At 30.6% G+C, this 17,689-nt stretch overlaps 2 protein-coding genes and 1 long non-coding RNA gene across 7 annotated transcripts; 1 reads left to right on the top strand and 2 right to left on the bottom strand.

Annotated features, from left to right (window-relative positions):
* Nucleotides 1–1,031: 1,031 nt before the first annotated feature.
* On the bottom strand, nucleotides 1,032–4,917 carry LOC121224454 (glutamate decarboxylase). The gene is made up of 6 exons (XM_041107793.1): nucleotides 4,615–4,917; nucleotides 2,755–2,959; nucleotides 2,461–2,661; nucleotides 1,907–2,375; nucleotides 1,789–1,841; nucleotides 1,032–1,700 (listed from the first exon to the last, which is right to left on the bottom strand). Exons 1-6 carry the CDS (start codon nucleotides 4,701–4,703, stop codon nucleotides 1,209–1,211), a joined length of 1,509 nt encoding a protein of 502 aa, XP_040963727.1. The 5' UTR covers nucleotides 4,704–4,917; the 3' UTR covers nucleotides 1,032–1,208.
* A 1,160-nt stretch (nucleotides 4,918–6,077) lies between these two features.
* On the bottom strand, nucleotides 6,078–8,686 carry LOC121224455 (uncharacterized). 4 transcript variants are annotated; one of them, XR_005922021.1, is made up of 4 exons: nucleotides 8,446–8,686; nucleotides 7,643–8,182; nucleotides 6,618–7,601; nucleotides 6,078–6,539 (listed from the first exon to the last, which is right to left on the bottom strand). It is a non-coding gene; the product is annotated as an uncharacterized lncRNA (long non-coding RNA). The 4 variants fall into 4 exon arrangements; XR_005922018.1 differs by having other exon boundaries at nucleotides 6,618–6,700; nucleotides 8,118–8,182; XR_005922022.1 differs by lacking the exon at nucleotides 8,446–8,686 and having other exon boundaries at nucleotides 6,618–6,709; nucleotides 8,118–8,439.
* Nucleotides 8,687–13,455: 4,769 nt separating this feature from the next.
* On the top strand, nucleotides 13,456–16,234 carry LOC121224453 (transcription factor MYB54). 2 transcript variants are annotated; one of them, XM_041107791.1, is made up of 3 exons: nucleotides 13,456–13,896; nucleotides 14,368–14,748; nucleotides 15,758–16,225. In XM_041107791.1, the coding sequence occupies exons 1-3, from the start codon at nucleotides 13,665–13,667 to the stop codon at nucleotides 15,931–15,933; spliced, it is 789 nt and encodes a 262-aa protein (XP_040963725.1). In that variant the 5' UTR covers nucleotides 13,456–13,664; the 3' UTR covers nucleotides 15,934–16,225. The 2 variants fall into 2 exon arrangements, with proteins under 2 accessions (XP_040963725.1, XP_040963726.1); XM_041107792.1 differs by having other exon boundaries at nucleotides 13,467–13,896; nucleotides 14,371–14,748; nucleotides 15,758–16,234.
* Nucleotides 16,235–17,689: the final 1,455 nt, after the last annotated feature.

The raw sequence follows: 17,689 nt of genomic DNA, 5'->3' as shown, positions 1-17,689 counted from the left end.
AAAAATTTTAATTAATATAAATAATATTTAAATAATATAATACAGTTATATGTATTTTAAATAGTCAATATTTATAAGAAAAAAATGCAAGAATTCAACGTAGTATGTGCTGTGGAGGGCTCAAGCTCTATGCATTAATGTCATTTATTCAATGATGAGTTTTAGAACTTGTAAATCTCGGTAATTTTTTAGGGTAGGGGATATGATTTTTCTTTCTATTTATCAAGGATAAAAATATTATAGAAGTTTTTATATTAAGAGTTGGATTGCATCTTATCTCATCTATTACAAATGAATAAATTAGTTCATGTAAGTTAAATTAAAGAGAAAATCGGTCATTCTGTTAAAAATTCAATCCATTTGTACTGTTAAAAACTTATCCCTATATGTCAGCATGAGGTACATATGACATGCCATGTGTTATTTCCGGTTATTCTGTTAGTCATGAAAGTTTTTAACAGTACAACTAGATGAATTTTTAATAGAAATGACTAATTTGCTCTTTGATGTAACATATAGAGACTAATTTGAGTTTTTTTAATAGAGGTGGCAAAATGTAATTTAACTTCTAATATGAGGGCCTTTAATACTTTTACCATCCATCATGTTATACCCATATCTAATTTCATATAACAACAAAGAAGGTAAGACGTGATTGATAAACAAACTTAATAAAATTCAAGAAATTTGATTAAATCTAAAACCAAACTCAAGTGGTTTAATGAAGTCGCAAACCAAGCTCAAACTTAAAAATTAATGTTCAATCAAGCTAAAACCAAATATCAAACTTCGAATTTTGAATCTAGCTTGTAAATCATGATAGATTTTCGAAAATGAAAGTTCTTTTAATTCATTAAGCTATAACCCATATCTTGATTAAATCTCAAGCCGAACTAAAATAGTTCAATTAATTCTCAAACCGAATTCAATCCAGCTCAAATTTACTACCATTCATGATTAAGTATGGTAAAAGATGATGGTTTTCAACCATATAGCTAAATTAATGGTTGCTTAATAGCAACGAACATAAATAAATAAAAACATACACATAATGCTTAAATTGAACACAATATTGTTCGTCAAACTGGACATATGCTACAGATGCATGACACAACGAGATTATGACCAAGTAATAGGTCAATTATGCTGCAGTTTGGAAATATAGCTACAAACAGTATATGATAGAACATAGATTTTGTAGGAGCCTTTTAACACACACCCGTCTTCTTAGTTTTCACATAATGCCTCCATTGCTTAGTAACCTTTTCTTGAATCTTTCTGTCACCCATTTTAGCTGCCTCCCCATCTTTGTTCTCCTCTACCACTTCTTTTGCAACGGCAACAACGTGAGAATCTTTCACAATTTGACTCGGAAGTGAGTCGAGTTCCTTTAACACCTCTTGAATGTGCGAGATAAGCCTCTCGGCCAAGCTACAACTGAAGTCTTCCCTAACAACCACGCGCAGGACTGCGATGTGTTCGGCATCTGCAGGCATCGTGTATGCAGGGACGATCCACCCGAACTTCCTCAAGGCATCGGATATGTGAAACACCGTGTATTTAGTGCTGTCTTTTAGAGCAAAAGCAACGAGGGGAACGCCCACGTCTTTGGAGACGACTTCGAATCGTCCCGTTTTTTCTATCCCTTCCTTCAGGATTAATGCATTCCCAATGCAGTTTTCCATGATACTCTTGTATCCCTTTTATAGACAAAAATATCAGAAAGTTATAAATCGTTAATATCCATTCGATGTCGAGCCTATGTATGAAAATTTCAGTAGAATTTACCTCAAAACCGAGCCGAATAAGCTGATAATATTGAGCTAAGATTTGACTAGAGCCTGCCACAATGTAAAAAATTTTCAGGGATGAGATCTTTGTATTAATGTATGCATGAAAATGTTACCTTTAGAGAAGTTTAAGGTGAATGTGGGCTGATCAGATCCAAGGTAGTTGATGTGAAACACAAGATCATCTGGCAAATCCTCCTTGCTTCTCCACACGACCCAACCGATACCAGCATATACAAGGCCATACTTGTGCCCACTGACATTGATGCTTTTTACTAACGGCAGGCGGAAATCCCATTCGAGTTGCGGGTAAACAAAGGGAGCAATGAACCCTCCACTAGCAGCATCCACATGTATTGGGGTATCCCAACCGGTTTCCGTATTCTTCTTGGTGAGAAGTTCATTAAGGAGCTTCACATTCTCAAACTCCCCGGTTAGGGTGGATCCGAGAATGGCTGCAACACATATGGTATTCTCGTCGACCATTTCAACCGCTTTCACAGGGTCCATCACATAGTATCCCTCTTTCAACTTCACTTCCTTCAATTCAACCTCGAAATACCTTGCAAACTTCTCCCAACAAACCTGTGTATACCGTATTCGAACAACATTTCAAACCAATTCACGCATCTCCGATCGCAAACAACGAAATATTACACAAAAAACTGACCTGCACATTCGCTCCGGTGACTATGTTAGGCTTATCATACGGTTTTCCCTGTGATTTCATCTTTTGTTGCCACTTCCTTTTAAAGGCTAATCCTGCCAGCATTATTGCCTCAGAGGAACCAACCGTCCCGACACCAACCGCGGCTTCACCGCTCCCGATAGGAGCATTAAATAAGTTTGCTATCATGTTTACACATCGATTCTACTTGACCAGAGCAAATATCGGTTCACTAATATGACAACAAGGCCTAGTAAGAGTAACTTACGACACAAGCAAACAAGAAAAGTAAGGTACCTGAAGCTCAGTGGTGACAGGGTATTCGTCCATGTCGACGTAGTTCTTGTTTATTGAAGCCATCATGAGTTTATCGCACTCGGGTTCCATCCATGTGGTCACAAATGATGCTAAGTTCAACCTGGGATTTCCATCAAGCATCAGTTCATCAGTTATTACTTGATAGGCTGCTTCCTTGGGCATTGAATTTTTTGGCATCTGGAACCTGCACCAAATTATGGTATTAAAATTAGACAACGTTACATTCAATTTTCAAACATAATAACATTTTTTACAAAGTGATTTTAGTTTTTAACAACTTTATAAGACTGACGTTTACATCCCTCCCTTCCACTCCATATAAAACAGAGGTGAAAACAGAGGGCAGGCAGTAGCTTTGGATCCTACAAAAGGTAAAATTCCTTTCTAAGTCCCTTGAAAAAAATATAAAAGTAGAATGGTAAACACGGTATCTCCATTACCATTACCCCTTTGGATAGTATCACTTCACCTCAAAAAACATCAACATATTGTTTCCCTCACTCACATACTAATTATCACACAAAACATCTTTTTATCGCATAAAATATTTATTATAATATAAAAATAAAACATAAAAATGCACAATATGGTTATGATGTGTAAAATAAAAACAGATCAATTTCTTAAATGTATGAGGGGTTGATTAGTTTTATACACAAGAATTTTAATTTGTCAAAAGCAGAGACTGGATTGTGCTAAATAACTTCACGTATTTCCAAAAATACATAGAAAGAAGCTCTTCATTCATAATCATACATACTATAAATAATTAAATACAGATATATATCATAAATAGTAAGTAGTTTTCTTGTTTTTTCATAAAGGAAATTTCACTGGTTTTACTTATTTTCGAAAAATAATTTTATTAAGTTGAACTGAGTTTTTATATGTCAATGAAGTTTGAAATTTAATCCATGTCAAACCTTCTTAAGTTTACTATTACTAAATCCATAATCTTTTTATTATGACGGATTGAATCTTAATTCGATTGGTATGAGAGGACATAAATTTGAGTATGCAGAAGCACATGTAATCAATACCATTCCTTGGCTACCATCGTTGGCTTCTAAATTAAATTTATTTGACCTAATTAATGAAATTTGTATAAAAAATATGTAAATTTGGATCTATAAAAAATAGGATAACATCATACTTTAAAATTATGGTTCGTCATCAATTAAAAATTTAAAAATTAAAATAAGTTATATATGATACAATTTAAAAATTAAAATAAAAAAACTAAAATTTAAATTAACTCAAACATTTATTTAAAGATGGGGAGTTGGGACCAGTCGGTTTAAAAAAGTATTAAACCAATATACTCGATTGAATTTATTCATCCGAGAAAAAAATATTTTATTTTTATTTTTATTTTTATGATTTTTTAATTAATTATCTAATAAATTTTATCACCAGTACGTTGTCGAGACCGGATTTAGTCATGCCACTGTGAAACCCGGCAATCGATGACCGCCGTCGGATAATGCCTCCATTCTCTAAATAAATCCGGTAGGATCGCGGCTACCTTATCTATCTCTTTGCTTTTCAAAAGGAAAATCTAGTTTTCGCAAATAACAAGGAGCAAAGTAAATAAAATAGTTCCTTCTTTTTTCGCTATATATGAGCTCCTCGTTTTCGCAAGAAAAAAAAGGGGTTTATTTTATTTTATTCATCTTTCAGTCAGCTTTTATCTTACGTTTAGCATTCATCGGCGATAAAAAAAATCAAGTAAATAAAATAATCTTTTTAAAAGAACGGACATGAATAAAGCAACGATCGGTGCTTTCCATATATATAAGAGAGAGAAAATCAGAAGATTAAGGCAAAAGGAATAAATACCTGGGAAGAGGTTGGCGGACATATCTGGAAGCAAAGGTACTGGATTCAACATACTGCTCCGGCGCCGGGGTCGTGGTTGTGAGCACCATTTTTGCTGCTGTTTCGTTTACTACGAGCTTTTTTGGGTTTGGAAAGGGGATTTATAATTTAGTATTTTATTCTAAATAGTAAATAGTGTGAATTGGCAGTGGGGTGAAGTTAAGCAAAGAGTGATATAGAAGGAAAGCTTAGGTGAGTGATCAAGTCAAGGCAAAGGCAAAGGCTAAGCTAACCGGACCTTCAAAGTTGAGCACAAACAGACGAATCATAATAAAAGGCAATGTATGGATCGGCAATAGTCAATTTTGTGGAATGCCGACAGTTGGACGATTCCTTAAGCTCCACGTGTCTGTGTATTATTCCATCTGATCCAGTACCACTATCAATCTAAGAGCACGTTTGGTTCGCTGTATTGAATTAGAGGTGTATTGGATTAGAGGTGTAATGGAATAGAGGTGTAATAGCAAATCAACTGTTTGGTTGAATGTAATGGAATAGAGGCGTAATAGTAAAACTGTGTTTGGTTGAATGTAATAGAGGTGTAATAGCATAATGGAGAAAACTAAAATGACCAGAATACCCTTAGCATAAATTTGTTTTGGTAAATGATTATTGTTATTGTTATTTAAATTTTAATAAGATTATTTATTATCAAAATAAATAATTTAATCATATTTAAACATAATTATTATTTAATATATTTTAATTAAAATATATAATTTAATAAAATTCTTAATAATTAGCAGAAACTTGTTTTGGTAAATTATTTTATTTAAATTTTAATAAGATTATTAATATCAATAATAAATAATTTAATCATATTTAAACATAATTATTATTAAATATATTTTAATTAAAATATATAATTTAATAAAATTCTTAATAATTAATATTCTTATATGAATTTACTCAAACCATAATATATGATACTGTAAAATATAAAATAACATAATTATTATTAAATATAATATAATTAAAATATATAATTTAATAAAATTCTTAATAATTAATATTCTTATATGAATTTACTCAAATCATAATATATGATACTATAAAATAAAATTTTAAATAATTAATATTAAATATATTTTAATTTAAATATATGATTTAATAAAATTTAAAATAATTATAACTAATAAATTATATTTTATGAATTTGTATAATTTAAAATAATAATTATTACATATAATTTAATAATAATATAAAATTTCATAAAATTCTTGATAATAAATTTTCTTATATGAATTTATACAATTTAAAATAATGCCAATGCCAACACTACCACATTTGGGTTCAAATTATACTCATAGTAAGCTCAAACTTTTATTGATGCCAATGCCAACACTACCAAAACCTTTTGGACAATTATTTCGAAGATTTAAACCAACAAAAAGAAAATCAATAAGTAATAAAACCATAGAAAATAAAAGAAAAAATTTGCCTTTGAAGCACATTCAATTGTGCACTTGGTTCTCTTTGATATCTCCATGATTTCTTCATCTTTATTCATAATATCAAACATAGGCAAACAAAACGATAATTGTAACCCCCTACCCCTACCAACATTTTATTGTAAGTATAACTAACACAGGATAACTAGTTGGCCTCTTAAAACAGTCAAGGACCAGACCCCAAACCAAACCAAACTGCTAAACAACAAAGCAGACATCATTAAAAAGACCCCATCCCCAGATTGCATCATTTTCAATTCTTAGAAATGAGGAGCATAGAGCTGGAGAACCTTCTGCTAGGACGGTATGCTGCTAATATCATCCCACCAAGCACTCACATGCTTCCTGCTGGTTGTCATGTATTAGGGATCACTTCCAGAACCCTGTTTTCCCCTAGCAACATTTGCAAACTCACAAGCTCCAGACAACAAGGGACTGGAGATGTTACCGTTAGCATACTACACGCGTGATTGCAAATTTATGAACATTCAACTACAAAAGTCCAGAACCTACCAAAATTTCTAAGCCAATACCTCAGAATCGATTTGCTGAATATTGGGGAAATTTTGTTTCAGGGTAGCATTGTAGTTAGGAGACTGCGCTTGCTATAAAACAGTACAGTTGATCACATATGAGAAAGGTTAGGAGAGAAGAATGACTACTAGGCCATTATAGAAGATTGAGAAATGTCAAACGATAATCACCAATTGTGCAAATAACTCTATAGCTAAAATGAATGCAATATGCCAAGGGGAGGATGATGATATAGACTTAACTGAACTTAGCCCAGGAAGGTAGAAAACTACTTTAGATGGATGCCACTACTTTGGTGATCATATATTTAATCACCTATAGCTAGATTCAGATCATCCATAATTTCAACTATCAAACCATCACATTATGCGCAGATGAAAGTGACAGAGCTTAATACTAGCTTGAGAAGCTGGTTCATTCATTATTTGCAAATTACTCAGAAATGGTTCAATAGTTTAGTTTATCTATAGATACGAGTCTCCACAGCATAAACAAGAATAATACCTAAAGTTGAAATGCAAATCTTAGCACAAACTCTTGGCCAACAGATCAAGAAAACATTTAACAAAAAAGTACCTGCTTTATTAGGCAAACAAAGACGAGAAAAACACATTGCAATGTTGGAATTGAAAGGAGAAATGAAACAAACATTGAGATTTCGAAAAAGTACTTTACTCCAGAGGTGTCAAGCAAATATACCAAAAAAAATATAAGCCAGAAAGTTTAGAAGATAATACTCAAGAGGTTTATATAAAAGTTAACAAGTGGAAAAAAACAGAAGGATTAAAATCATACCTGATGCCCCTACTACTACCTCCCCAATCACAATAGCTTACAATTAGCTTTTTAAGTTGCTAAACTCCTCGCAACTTAGCATTTCAACTACACAAATTCACAATGTAACCTACTAATTACAATGTAACCTACTAATTACAACTTCGACCTACTACAAATACTCAACACCTCCTACAACTTAGCATTTCAACTACACAAATACTCAACACCTCCTACAACTTAGCATTTCAACTACACAAATTCACAATGTAACCTACTAATTACAACTTCGACCTACAAATTTATATTCTACAACAAACAAAAATCCCGCTTCTAATCAACTATCCTTAATGTAACATATAATGAGGAAAAAGAAAACAATATTTCAAAGATTCTATCACAGGAAAAAAAATCAAATCAAAACAGAAAATTTGAACAGCATACATATAAATGGTCTTCTAAAATTGACCAAGAAAAAAGAAAACAACAACATTTTCAAACCCAATAACTTGAACCCAAAATCACCCCCCAAACAATAGTTTGCATGCAAAGAGATTATAAATAACAGCAGAAAAAACATAGATCTAGTAAAAAGAGACTCGAATTAGAAAAAAATTATAAAGAAAGAAAAATAGAACAGAGAAATCAACAGGCAAGAATGCAAATAAAGGGGAAAAAATAATAGGCAAAATATGGGAATTTTACCTGACAAATGAAATCGATTCTCAGAGAAGACGATGAGTGTCTAGACACGAATGAAAAGCATCCAACTTATATGATATTCCCGATTAGAAGTGTTTCGAAATTCGACAAAGATAAATAAAATCAAAATCAAAATCGATTTTACAGAAAAGAAAAGAAAAGAAAAACAGGGAAAAATTTGGAAGAAGAAGCAGAAATATGGAGAAAAGAAAATGGAGAAAAGAAAAGAAATGTGAGAAGAAAAGAAGCGTACCGTACCAGAAGAAGAAGTAGAAATCTGGAAAGGAAAAAATTGAGAAACGTCGGAAGAGGATGAGGGAAAAGAAATTACCTGTGCAAGGAAGCGTGGGAAAATCGGAGCGTTGAGGACGAGGGCAGAAAACGGAAGAGAAAAAAGGGAAAGACGCGGAATGGGTAATCGGCGCTGAGGGAGCGTAATGCCTATTACCCGCAGTCAATGTAATGGGGGAGTAACTGATTCGGCGCGGAATGAGAAAACAGCGAACCAAACGCCGGAATAGGTCGGTAATGTAATAGGCGCGTATTCGGGGAGTAATGGTATACCTATTACAGCGAACCAAACACGCTGTAAAACTTAATCTTTCCTATTCAATGCGCGGCGTCCCTACCTCGGTTTTTGCATTTTACATAGGGTTTATTCATAAAATAACACCTTCAATTTTTTTTAAAAAAATCAATTATTTTGTTCTCGATTGAGCCATGAATTGATAAAATTAGTCAAATAGACACTTGGTAGTGATATTTTGTTATTCTTACATTGTTATTTTTTTTATTAAATTTGTTATGGTGATATTTTGAAATAAAATATTGTAATGAATTTAAATTTAACAAAATAATTTTACCAGTGACAACATTGAAACTTAAATTTTGAAATCTGAAAAGTAGAGGAACTAAATTCATAAAAATAAAAGTATAGACACTAAATTTCGAATTTACAAAGAGTATGAGAACTAATGGCATATTTTAACTAGAGATGCTAATGGCCCGGGTCGGGCCGGGCCCATACAAGGTATTAGACCAATTTTCCAAGCCTAGGCACAACCCGACCTAAAAAATGGGCTTATTTTTTTTATCCAAATCTAGCCCAATTTAAAAAAAGTAAACCCAAACCCGATCCGACCCACCCATGTTTGATAGTTTTATTTTTTTAAAAATATAATACACTAAATGCACTAAAAACGCTAAAATAAAAATTTTCTAACACATTAAAAATACATTATAATAAAAAACACTATCATAAATATAACAAATGTTTTATTATATTAAAATACTAATAAATATAATAAATATTTTATTGTATTAAATATAATTTTTAAACTTCTATATTTTGGGTTGGGTTATTTAGTTTGGTTAATTTTTTTTAGGTTTTGGGTAATGGAATTAATTGTTATTAGATTAGTGATTTAATATAAAAAAACATGTAAGTATTATTTAACATATATAACTAATATAATATTATTTTATAACATAAAATTTGGGCGGATTGGGTCAGGCTCGGCCAAAAAAAATCTTGCCCAAGTCCCAACGTTTACAGAAAATGAGCATTAAATTTTACACAAGCCTATTTTTCAGGCCTTGTATTTTGTCCAAACTCTCTCATTTTTTGGACGAATCTTCGGGTTTGGACAGGTGCCTTGACTCATGAACAGATCTAATTTTAACATTTATAAAATAATATGTAGATAATTACGTGTGTTGGCCTGATGGTCAAGGTGTTCACTGTCCCAAGTATGACCGGGATTCAAGTCGCACTTGTCGGATTATTGTTTAAGGCATTTGCCCTCCTCTTATAATTCATCCAAAAATAATAATATCTGGAATAGTATTGGGAATATGTGGTGGAGCAATTCTTAAATCATCATGATGGTTATCCAAAGCTAGTCACTCTAATAAATTTAATAAAAAAAATTAATAATTTTAATAATCGATGTACTCTTTGATCTAACATGTAAAAATTAATTTATTATTTTTTTAGATTAAAAAATATAAAATATAATCTGGAAAAAGTTAATTGAAGTGATTACTTCTTTTTGAAAGTTTTGTTTGGCAGTGCCCCATGCAATAATGTTCATAAAATAAATATCTGGAATAGTTTTGGAAATATGTGGTGGAGCAATGAAATTAAATAAAATCATCTTGATGGTAGCTAAATTTTTAACTTTTAGGGAACCCAAACATGTCGATGAATGCCATGTGATAAGGGTTATGACTTTTAGGGTGGTGGGTGGCTGTAGGGTGCGCCTCTTATCTTTTTAAACTTTCAACGTGAAATTGATTCAATTAATAGATATTTTTTCTGTATCGAATTAAGGTATTCAACATTTGTTGTGGGTGTTCTCTAAAATGATAAGTGGTTGATCATGAAATATGTTTCATTTTTATGGATGGGATCAAATTCCTAACTATATGATTAAAAGACGAGGTGAACATCAATAAATATTTGCTTATGTATTTGAGGCTCATATTGATATAAGGAGGAGGTTGCGACGGTGTCCATTTGGAGGATGAAAACCAATAGATGAGTTAAGACAATCGAAAGGTAAGTGTTGAGGGAAGATCAGAAAGCATCTGAAATATGGGTGCTAAAATAAGATTGGAGAAGGGGGATGAAAATAGGAATGAGTTGAAGGTTTAGTTGGAAGAGAATGTGTCTTGGTCCATTTTATTGGGGTTTAAAAGTCTTTAAGGGAGTTTTCTCTAATAGTTTTTGAGGTGTCAAGTGTTCTTATTTTGATTTCAAACTTCTGGCAACTTAGTTGATTTATTAATATCTTGTCCTCATAGATTAGCCCAAGTCGATCTGAGTTATTGTGTTGTTATATCTGGAGATGAATATACATGACATGTGGATGAAAATTGTCTTATCTATGTTAAGTATGTGGTTTTGATGGATTAGGTTTGTGATATATTATGAGATCAAAGGCACATAAGGCGGGCTTGTGAAGCATAAGTATAACAACTCGATTGATATGATTCTAGGGTTAATTACATTATTTGTCCGTTTATACTTTACATTGGTTTGATTTTATTTTAAATTTACTTAAACTTACATAATTGTATATCTTTGTACTTACAAACTCTAAAAAGAAATAAACAACATTCTTAATTTTTAATTTTACTATCATTTTAACAAATTATATCTAAGTTGTTCGTACACAGAAATCAAATTGATATGATCCATATTACTTCAACAAAAAATCAACCCAAATTGTCCAATTGAAAGATGTAATCAAGACTAAATTTTCAATTATTTTTTTAAATTATATCACTTAATTGCATTTAAAAATTTTAATTTAATTTTATTTTAGATCTGAATAAATAAATGTATTTTCACGTGCATATGTATATGATAAAATTGTAATTAATATTAAATGATATAATAATTTTTTAACCCTCCAACTTTATAAAAGAAAAAAAATATTTTAGCCTTCCATTTAAATTTTTACTTTTTTTAGCTCTTGAAGTAGCATTATTTGTCAAATCACTCCAAAATGGATAGAAAAATTAACATTTGTTGACTCTCGTTAGAGTTAATTAATTTTTCAAAAAGAAATATTTTTTTTATAATTTTTAAAATAGTTTTCATATTTTTTGAAAATTTTAAATTATAAAAAATTAATTAATTGTTATCGTGGTATACACGTGAATGTTATGTTAGCAAAGCTAACAAGCGTTAACTTTCATACATTTTGAGGTGATTTGACAAACAACTTAAGTTTAAGGGCTAAAAAGAAAATAAAAAATTAAATAGATGGCCAAAATGATTTGGTTTTTTTTTTGTAAAGTTGGAAGGTTATTAGGTGGTTTTAAGTTAGTGTTGGGAATTGAATTACAATTGTTGATGTTGGGATTATATTGAGTGCCGAATTGACCGGCCTGGTTGCAGTATTTCTTTGGGGCTAAACAGACTAAAAACCCAACGACCATAATGTTTTATGTTTTCACAATTTGCCACTTTCAACTAGACCTGTACTCAAGTGGCCCCTCAGGTTGGATTTAGGCTCTCACTTCGGCCCATGGTTTTCGTTTTTCAGAATATATATTTGATTATTCTTGATATTTTTGGAAAGGAAAGGTTTTCTGGAATCACACCTCATCTTAGTAGGAGTGATTTTCTTTTAAATAAATTATGTAGGTAATTGTTTTGGGTTATGATATAATAAATATAAAAAATTCACCACATAATAAACCTGTCCAAAGGCTGAAGCTGTTGGTATAAAATTAGATGAGACCAACAGCTTTATAAGTTTAGTTTTAGTATGTTATAAAATAAAAAAATAAAAAAGGTAGCTGTTTATTCGTTGGTGGGTAAAAGACGAAAGATAGAAGATGGGTTTCCTTCACTTAATAAACAAGCAATATATATATATATATCTCCAAGTTGTATATTGTTAGGCCAACAATCAAAACCAATATATAATAATATCTTTGATTTCGGCTAAATTCACATTAGGTGGTAGTACAAATTAGAAATTCAAAACTGTACTTATAATATCTATGAAACTGTATATTGTTAGGACATTTTATTCTTTTCCTCATTTCATGTCCTTATTTTCATTCATCTTGCTTCTCTTCTTCATTATCTTATTCCTATTCTTATTCAGAAAATAAATTCAAGTATTTATAAACTCGGATATGGTATCTTAAATATTTTAGAATCTCCGTTAAAGTTAATAGGTTTTGTTGCTTCAATTAACTTGTTATCTTAAACCCGACTAGTGACAATCCAAGTGCCTAAGAAGAATGATGATTTTTATTTTTGGCAATAAAGGAAAGGGGGGGAGAGAGCAGCCGTTTAACAGAAAAAAACAGTTTAATTCATCAATCCTACGCATCCCAGTTTAAGCTAATTAGGTTGTTAATGTTATTATCCAATAAAAGAATAAAATAAGCTGTTAATGTTAGTTAGGTCTGAACAGGTTATCAAAAACCTAAAATCCCCCAATACCCCATTACATATATACACTTGCATTACTTTCTTTTTTCCCTCGTGTTTTTTCTTTTTTTTGCTGCGACTGCTTGCTATCATATTAATACGTATGCAACTAATTTCCTCATCTGTTCCATATTCGATTCGGTTTTAATTAAATAAATTTATTAAAAAAAATTCAATTTTATTACGGGCTCAATTATCGGTTTATATCAACTTATAGATCAATTGGTTTTTAATATCATCGGTTTGGTTCGGTTTTCAACAACTATGGTGTAGAGAACATGTAATGTAAAAGGCGAAATGGTAGATAGGTGGGTTACAAGTAGAGGGTTGTAGGTTAGAAATTTAGAAGGACGTTGAAAGGCAAACGAAATTCAGCCCACCAAGCAACCTCTTTGTGTCTCTGTCTCTTTCCATTTTGTGTGTGTAAAAAGTTGATTGATTACTCCAAAAAAACCTTTGTTGTGAGAGAGCGTTCGTTAGCCAAAACGTTTACATCAATCGCCTGATTACTCACTGTTTCCTCCCAACTCTTTAACGGAAAATCACTTTGCCCTTCTTCTACTTTCCCCCTTAATATATATATACATACATGTATGAGATCTACTTGTTGTCTTGTTAGCCCACCCTCTACCATCTTTATTCTCCTATCTGCCCTTTTATTTCCCATCTTTTTGGGTGTTGAGTTTTTCATTGAGTTAAAAGATAAACAGATGTGTAGCCGAGGTCATTGGAGGCCTGCCGAAGATGAAAAGCTCCGAGAATCGGTGGAACGTTACGGCCCTCATAATTGGAATGCTATAGCTCAAAAGCTTCAAGGCAGATCAGGTGATAATCAAACCCTAAATCATGTATATAGTTTGTTATTACCTTTTATAACATGGTAGTCGGTACTATATTGGTACCAATCGTATCGGTTGATACGTACTGTTTTGGTCTTAAACCGGTATCAAATAGTCTATATTCCGTTCTGATTAAAATTTCGGTAGGTTTCAACTTAGTTCGATCAATACCAATTTATACCGGTTGATACAAATTTTATTTTTTAAATCAACTTTGAAAATTTTCATTTTAACCATTTTAATATTTCAAGAAACTATATATGAGTTTGAAAAATATTTAAAAACATTGGTAAACTAGAAATGGTCTAATAAAATATGACAATATCAATATATACCAATACCAAAACAAAAATAGTATGCACATTGATACAATGATGATTACTTTGTTTTAGAATATCATGATTGTTGTGTAGCTAGGGTTTCGGTTTTGGTGTTTGATAATATGAATTGGTCTTAGCAGGGAAAAGCTGTAGGCTGAGATGGTTTAACCAGTTAGATCCGAGGATTAACCGGAGCCCTTTCACGGAAGAGGAAGAAGAACGGTTGTTGAGTGCTCATAGGATCCATGGGAATAGGTGGGCTGTTATCGCTAGGCTTTTTCCCGGTCGTACTGATAACGCTGTTAAGAACCATTGGCATGTCATCATGGCACGTAGATGCCGACAACGGTCGAGTCTCTATGCCAAAACGTCACACACCAATCCCTCTAAACCTCTTCATCACTCACAGATGGGTGCTGGTCATGGTTTTCTCCCACTTTTACATAAATACAAGCAAGGGTTCCCTCACAACACTTGGTCTCCTTTGAACCCAAACCACTGTGTTACAACCACCCAAGGTGCGTATTTAATATTTATATTTAATTGCAATTTTTGATTGAATCGTGAGTTGGTTCCTTTAGGAGTAGTTTTGGAAGTATTATCAACAATCAAATGTATTGTTTCCATGTCAATATTTTTTCCCTAACTTACAGTTCTCTATGGAACTTGGAAATAATACATTCGATTGTTGGAAGACCTGATCGACTGCATGATAGACGATATATACTTCGAAAACTTTTCTCGAAGGAGTCAATTTCCTTTCAAAATATCGTATTCATATAATTTCAATAAATATTTAAATATATGTTGATAGAATTATTTATTTACCTATAAAAAATAGATAATTAGAATGGAAAATGAATAAATATTGGAAAAATTATAGTACAATTATTATTTTTATATAACAATCATTTACAATTAAAAGATGAAAAAAAAGGGTGGATTACTAATAAGAGATGTAATTTTGTTTTTTTAAACAAAATACTAATACAATCTTACAATCATATTGGGTTTATTTTATAATTTGATTTTTATATTAGATTATATTAAAAAATATTGTGTAATGCTATATTTATAAAAAAAAATATGTAGAAAAATAAATCAAACTTCAATTAAAATAGCAAAATCGACTCTCTTGAGACTTTAATATTCTAGATTGAAGTTTCTTTCTCTATAGATTTATTTTTAATTTAAATTTTATAATAATTTTACATAAAAATATAAAAAAATAAATTTTAATCATTTTTCTATACGACTAACTTGTGACATCAACTCAATATGGATCCGCAATGTGAGGTGATAATGAACTTGTATTTAATAATATTACTGAGCATGTATTTGATATAAAAATGTGAAAACACAAAAATATCAACATCATAATATTAATTATAATTTAAAATAATAAATAATTTCGTAATTTCATAAAGTTAAATATAAGTATATATTAGATTAGATATAGATAGATTGAACAGTTTATTACATTTGTTTTACCAAATAATTAATCAACATTATATGGATGATTTGCAGATAAAAAGGAGGCAATTGAATTCTATGATTTCCTTCAAGTAAATACAGATTCCAATAATAAAAGTGAAGTAACAGAGAACAGTAGGAGAGACGATGAAGAGGTAAATCAACAAGAAGCAATGCCATTAACGGAACACCACACAAAGGCTAGGCCTTCCTTCTTCAATTTCTTATAGCTCTCTAAAACAGTCATCACTTACATCAAACTTACATTGTAAGGGAAAAAAACCAAATCTAACACCAACTTTTGATAGATAATATTGATGCCATTGCATTCATCATTTGACATAGCATATTTAAGACCATTTATGAAAAAGCCCAAGGGTTTATATGGAAAAAAATAAGCATGATTATGTGTTCTATATATTGCTTATACAAAATAGTATTTACTTTTTCTTTTCTTTTCTTGCATGGAATCAACAAATATAGTGTAATGCAATTAAATGTTATACATGAATTTTAATTTTTTATAATTATATATATATGAAATATCAATATGATTTAATTTACAAAAATTAATAACATTGTTATTGACATACCATCATATATTGCGTGTGTGACGAATGCATAAACATAGAAAAACCTTAAAAAAAATACTACAAATGTAAAGAAATTTATACAAGTATCATGACAAGGAAAAAAAGATTACATGCACAACAAAAATATATATTATGAATAAATTTGTATTTTTATAATTAAGCAACATTGGTTATTATTATTATGTAGAGCTAGAAAAATAATAAGAGAAATATGTCAAGAATATATAAATCATGTAAATTCTCAAAAAATTCAAAATTCAGATTTGAATTATTTTTTATTAATGATGGATTTATCAAATCCAAATCTATTTTTTTATTTGATATACAAAAAAAAAGAATTTGTGAATTCAAATCCAAATTTCTAAATGGGCTATTAAAATATTAAATAATTCATTAAAAACAAATTAAATTAAATATTGTGAAAAAAATATTTTTATTTCCTATTTTTTAGGGAATATTTAGATAATTATGGGTATTGAAGTTCGTGCAAAATTTAAATACAATGTCGAAATAACCTTAAGGAAAATAATGAGAATTTGTATATGGAAATTTTTAAAAATATTATATAAAATTATTGTTGCGAATGTAAGAGGACGTGGATTTGAGTGCACTGGAGCACATTATCTTCCTATTTATGGGTTGGGGAGGAACTATGAGTAATTCTAGGTATTGTATTGAAAAAATAAATATTATCAGAATCTATAATGAAATTATTAAAATTTTTTTTAAAATTTACCTATCTTTTAAAAAATAAAGCAACATGAAGAAAAATGAATTAAGGTCTAATAGGCCTACGTAGGAATAGTTGTTGTGCCAACATAAACTCAACTCTGGCTCCAATTTTACGTTCCATTTCATGTTTTATTTTTGGTTTCCAATCACATTCACAGCCACCCTCAAAATCATATTAAATTCGTCATTTATATATATACCTATCGCGAAAGTAATATAGAAGAGGTATTTATATTAAGAGTTTGATTATATTTTATTTTTTTTACTTAAAAAATGGACACATTAGTCCTGTATTTAATCAAAGAGCAAATTAGTTCTTTCTATTAAAATTTTTATCGAGTTCTACTATTAAAAACTTGTATTGTCGACAAAATAACCAAATATTTACATGTGACGTGTCACGTGTGCCTTATTCTAACATACAAAGATAAATTTTTAACAGTAGAAATAGATGAAATTTTTAAGAGAATAACCAATTTACCTTTTGATCTAATGTATATAGATTAATTTGCTCATCTTTTGAGTAGAGGGGATAAAATGCAATCTAACTCTTAGTACAAGAGCATCTATGATACTTTTATCATACAATGCGTGTATATCATCAACTATTAACTAATTTAATTTCGGGTAAATTACACCTAAAGTCACTAAACTATCAACA

The sequence above is a fragment of the Gossypium hirsutum genome, chromosome D12 (assembly GCF_007990345.1).
Source record: "Gossypium hirsutum isolate 1008001.06 chromosome D12, Gossypium_hirsutum_v2.1, whole genome shotgun sequence".
In the NCBI taxonomy this organism is placed as follows: Eukaryota; Viridiplantae; Streptophyta; class Magnoliopsida; order Malvales; family Malvaceae; genus Gossypium; species Gossypium hirsutum.
This window is presented reverse-complemented; position numbering and strand designations above follow the sequence as displayed.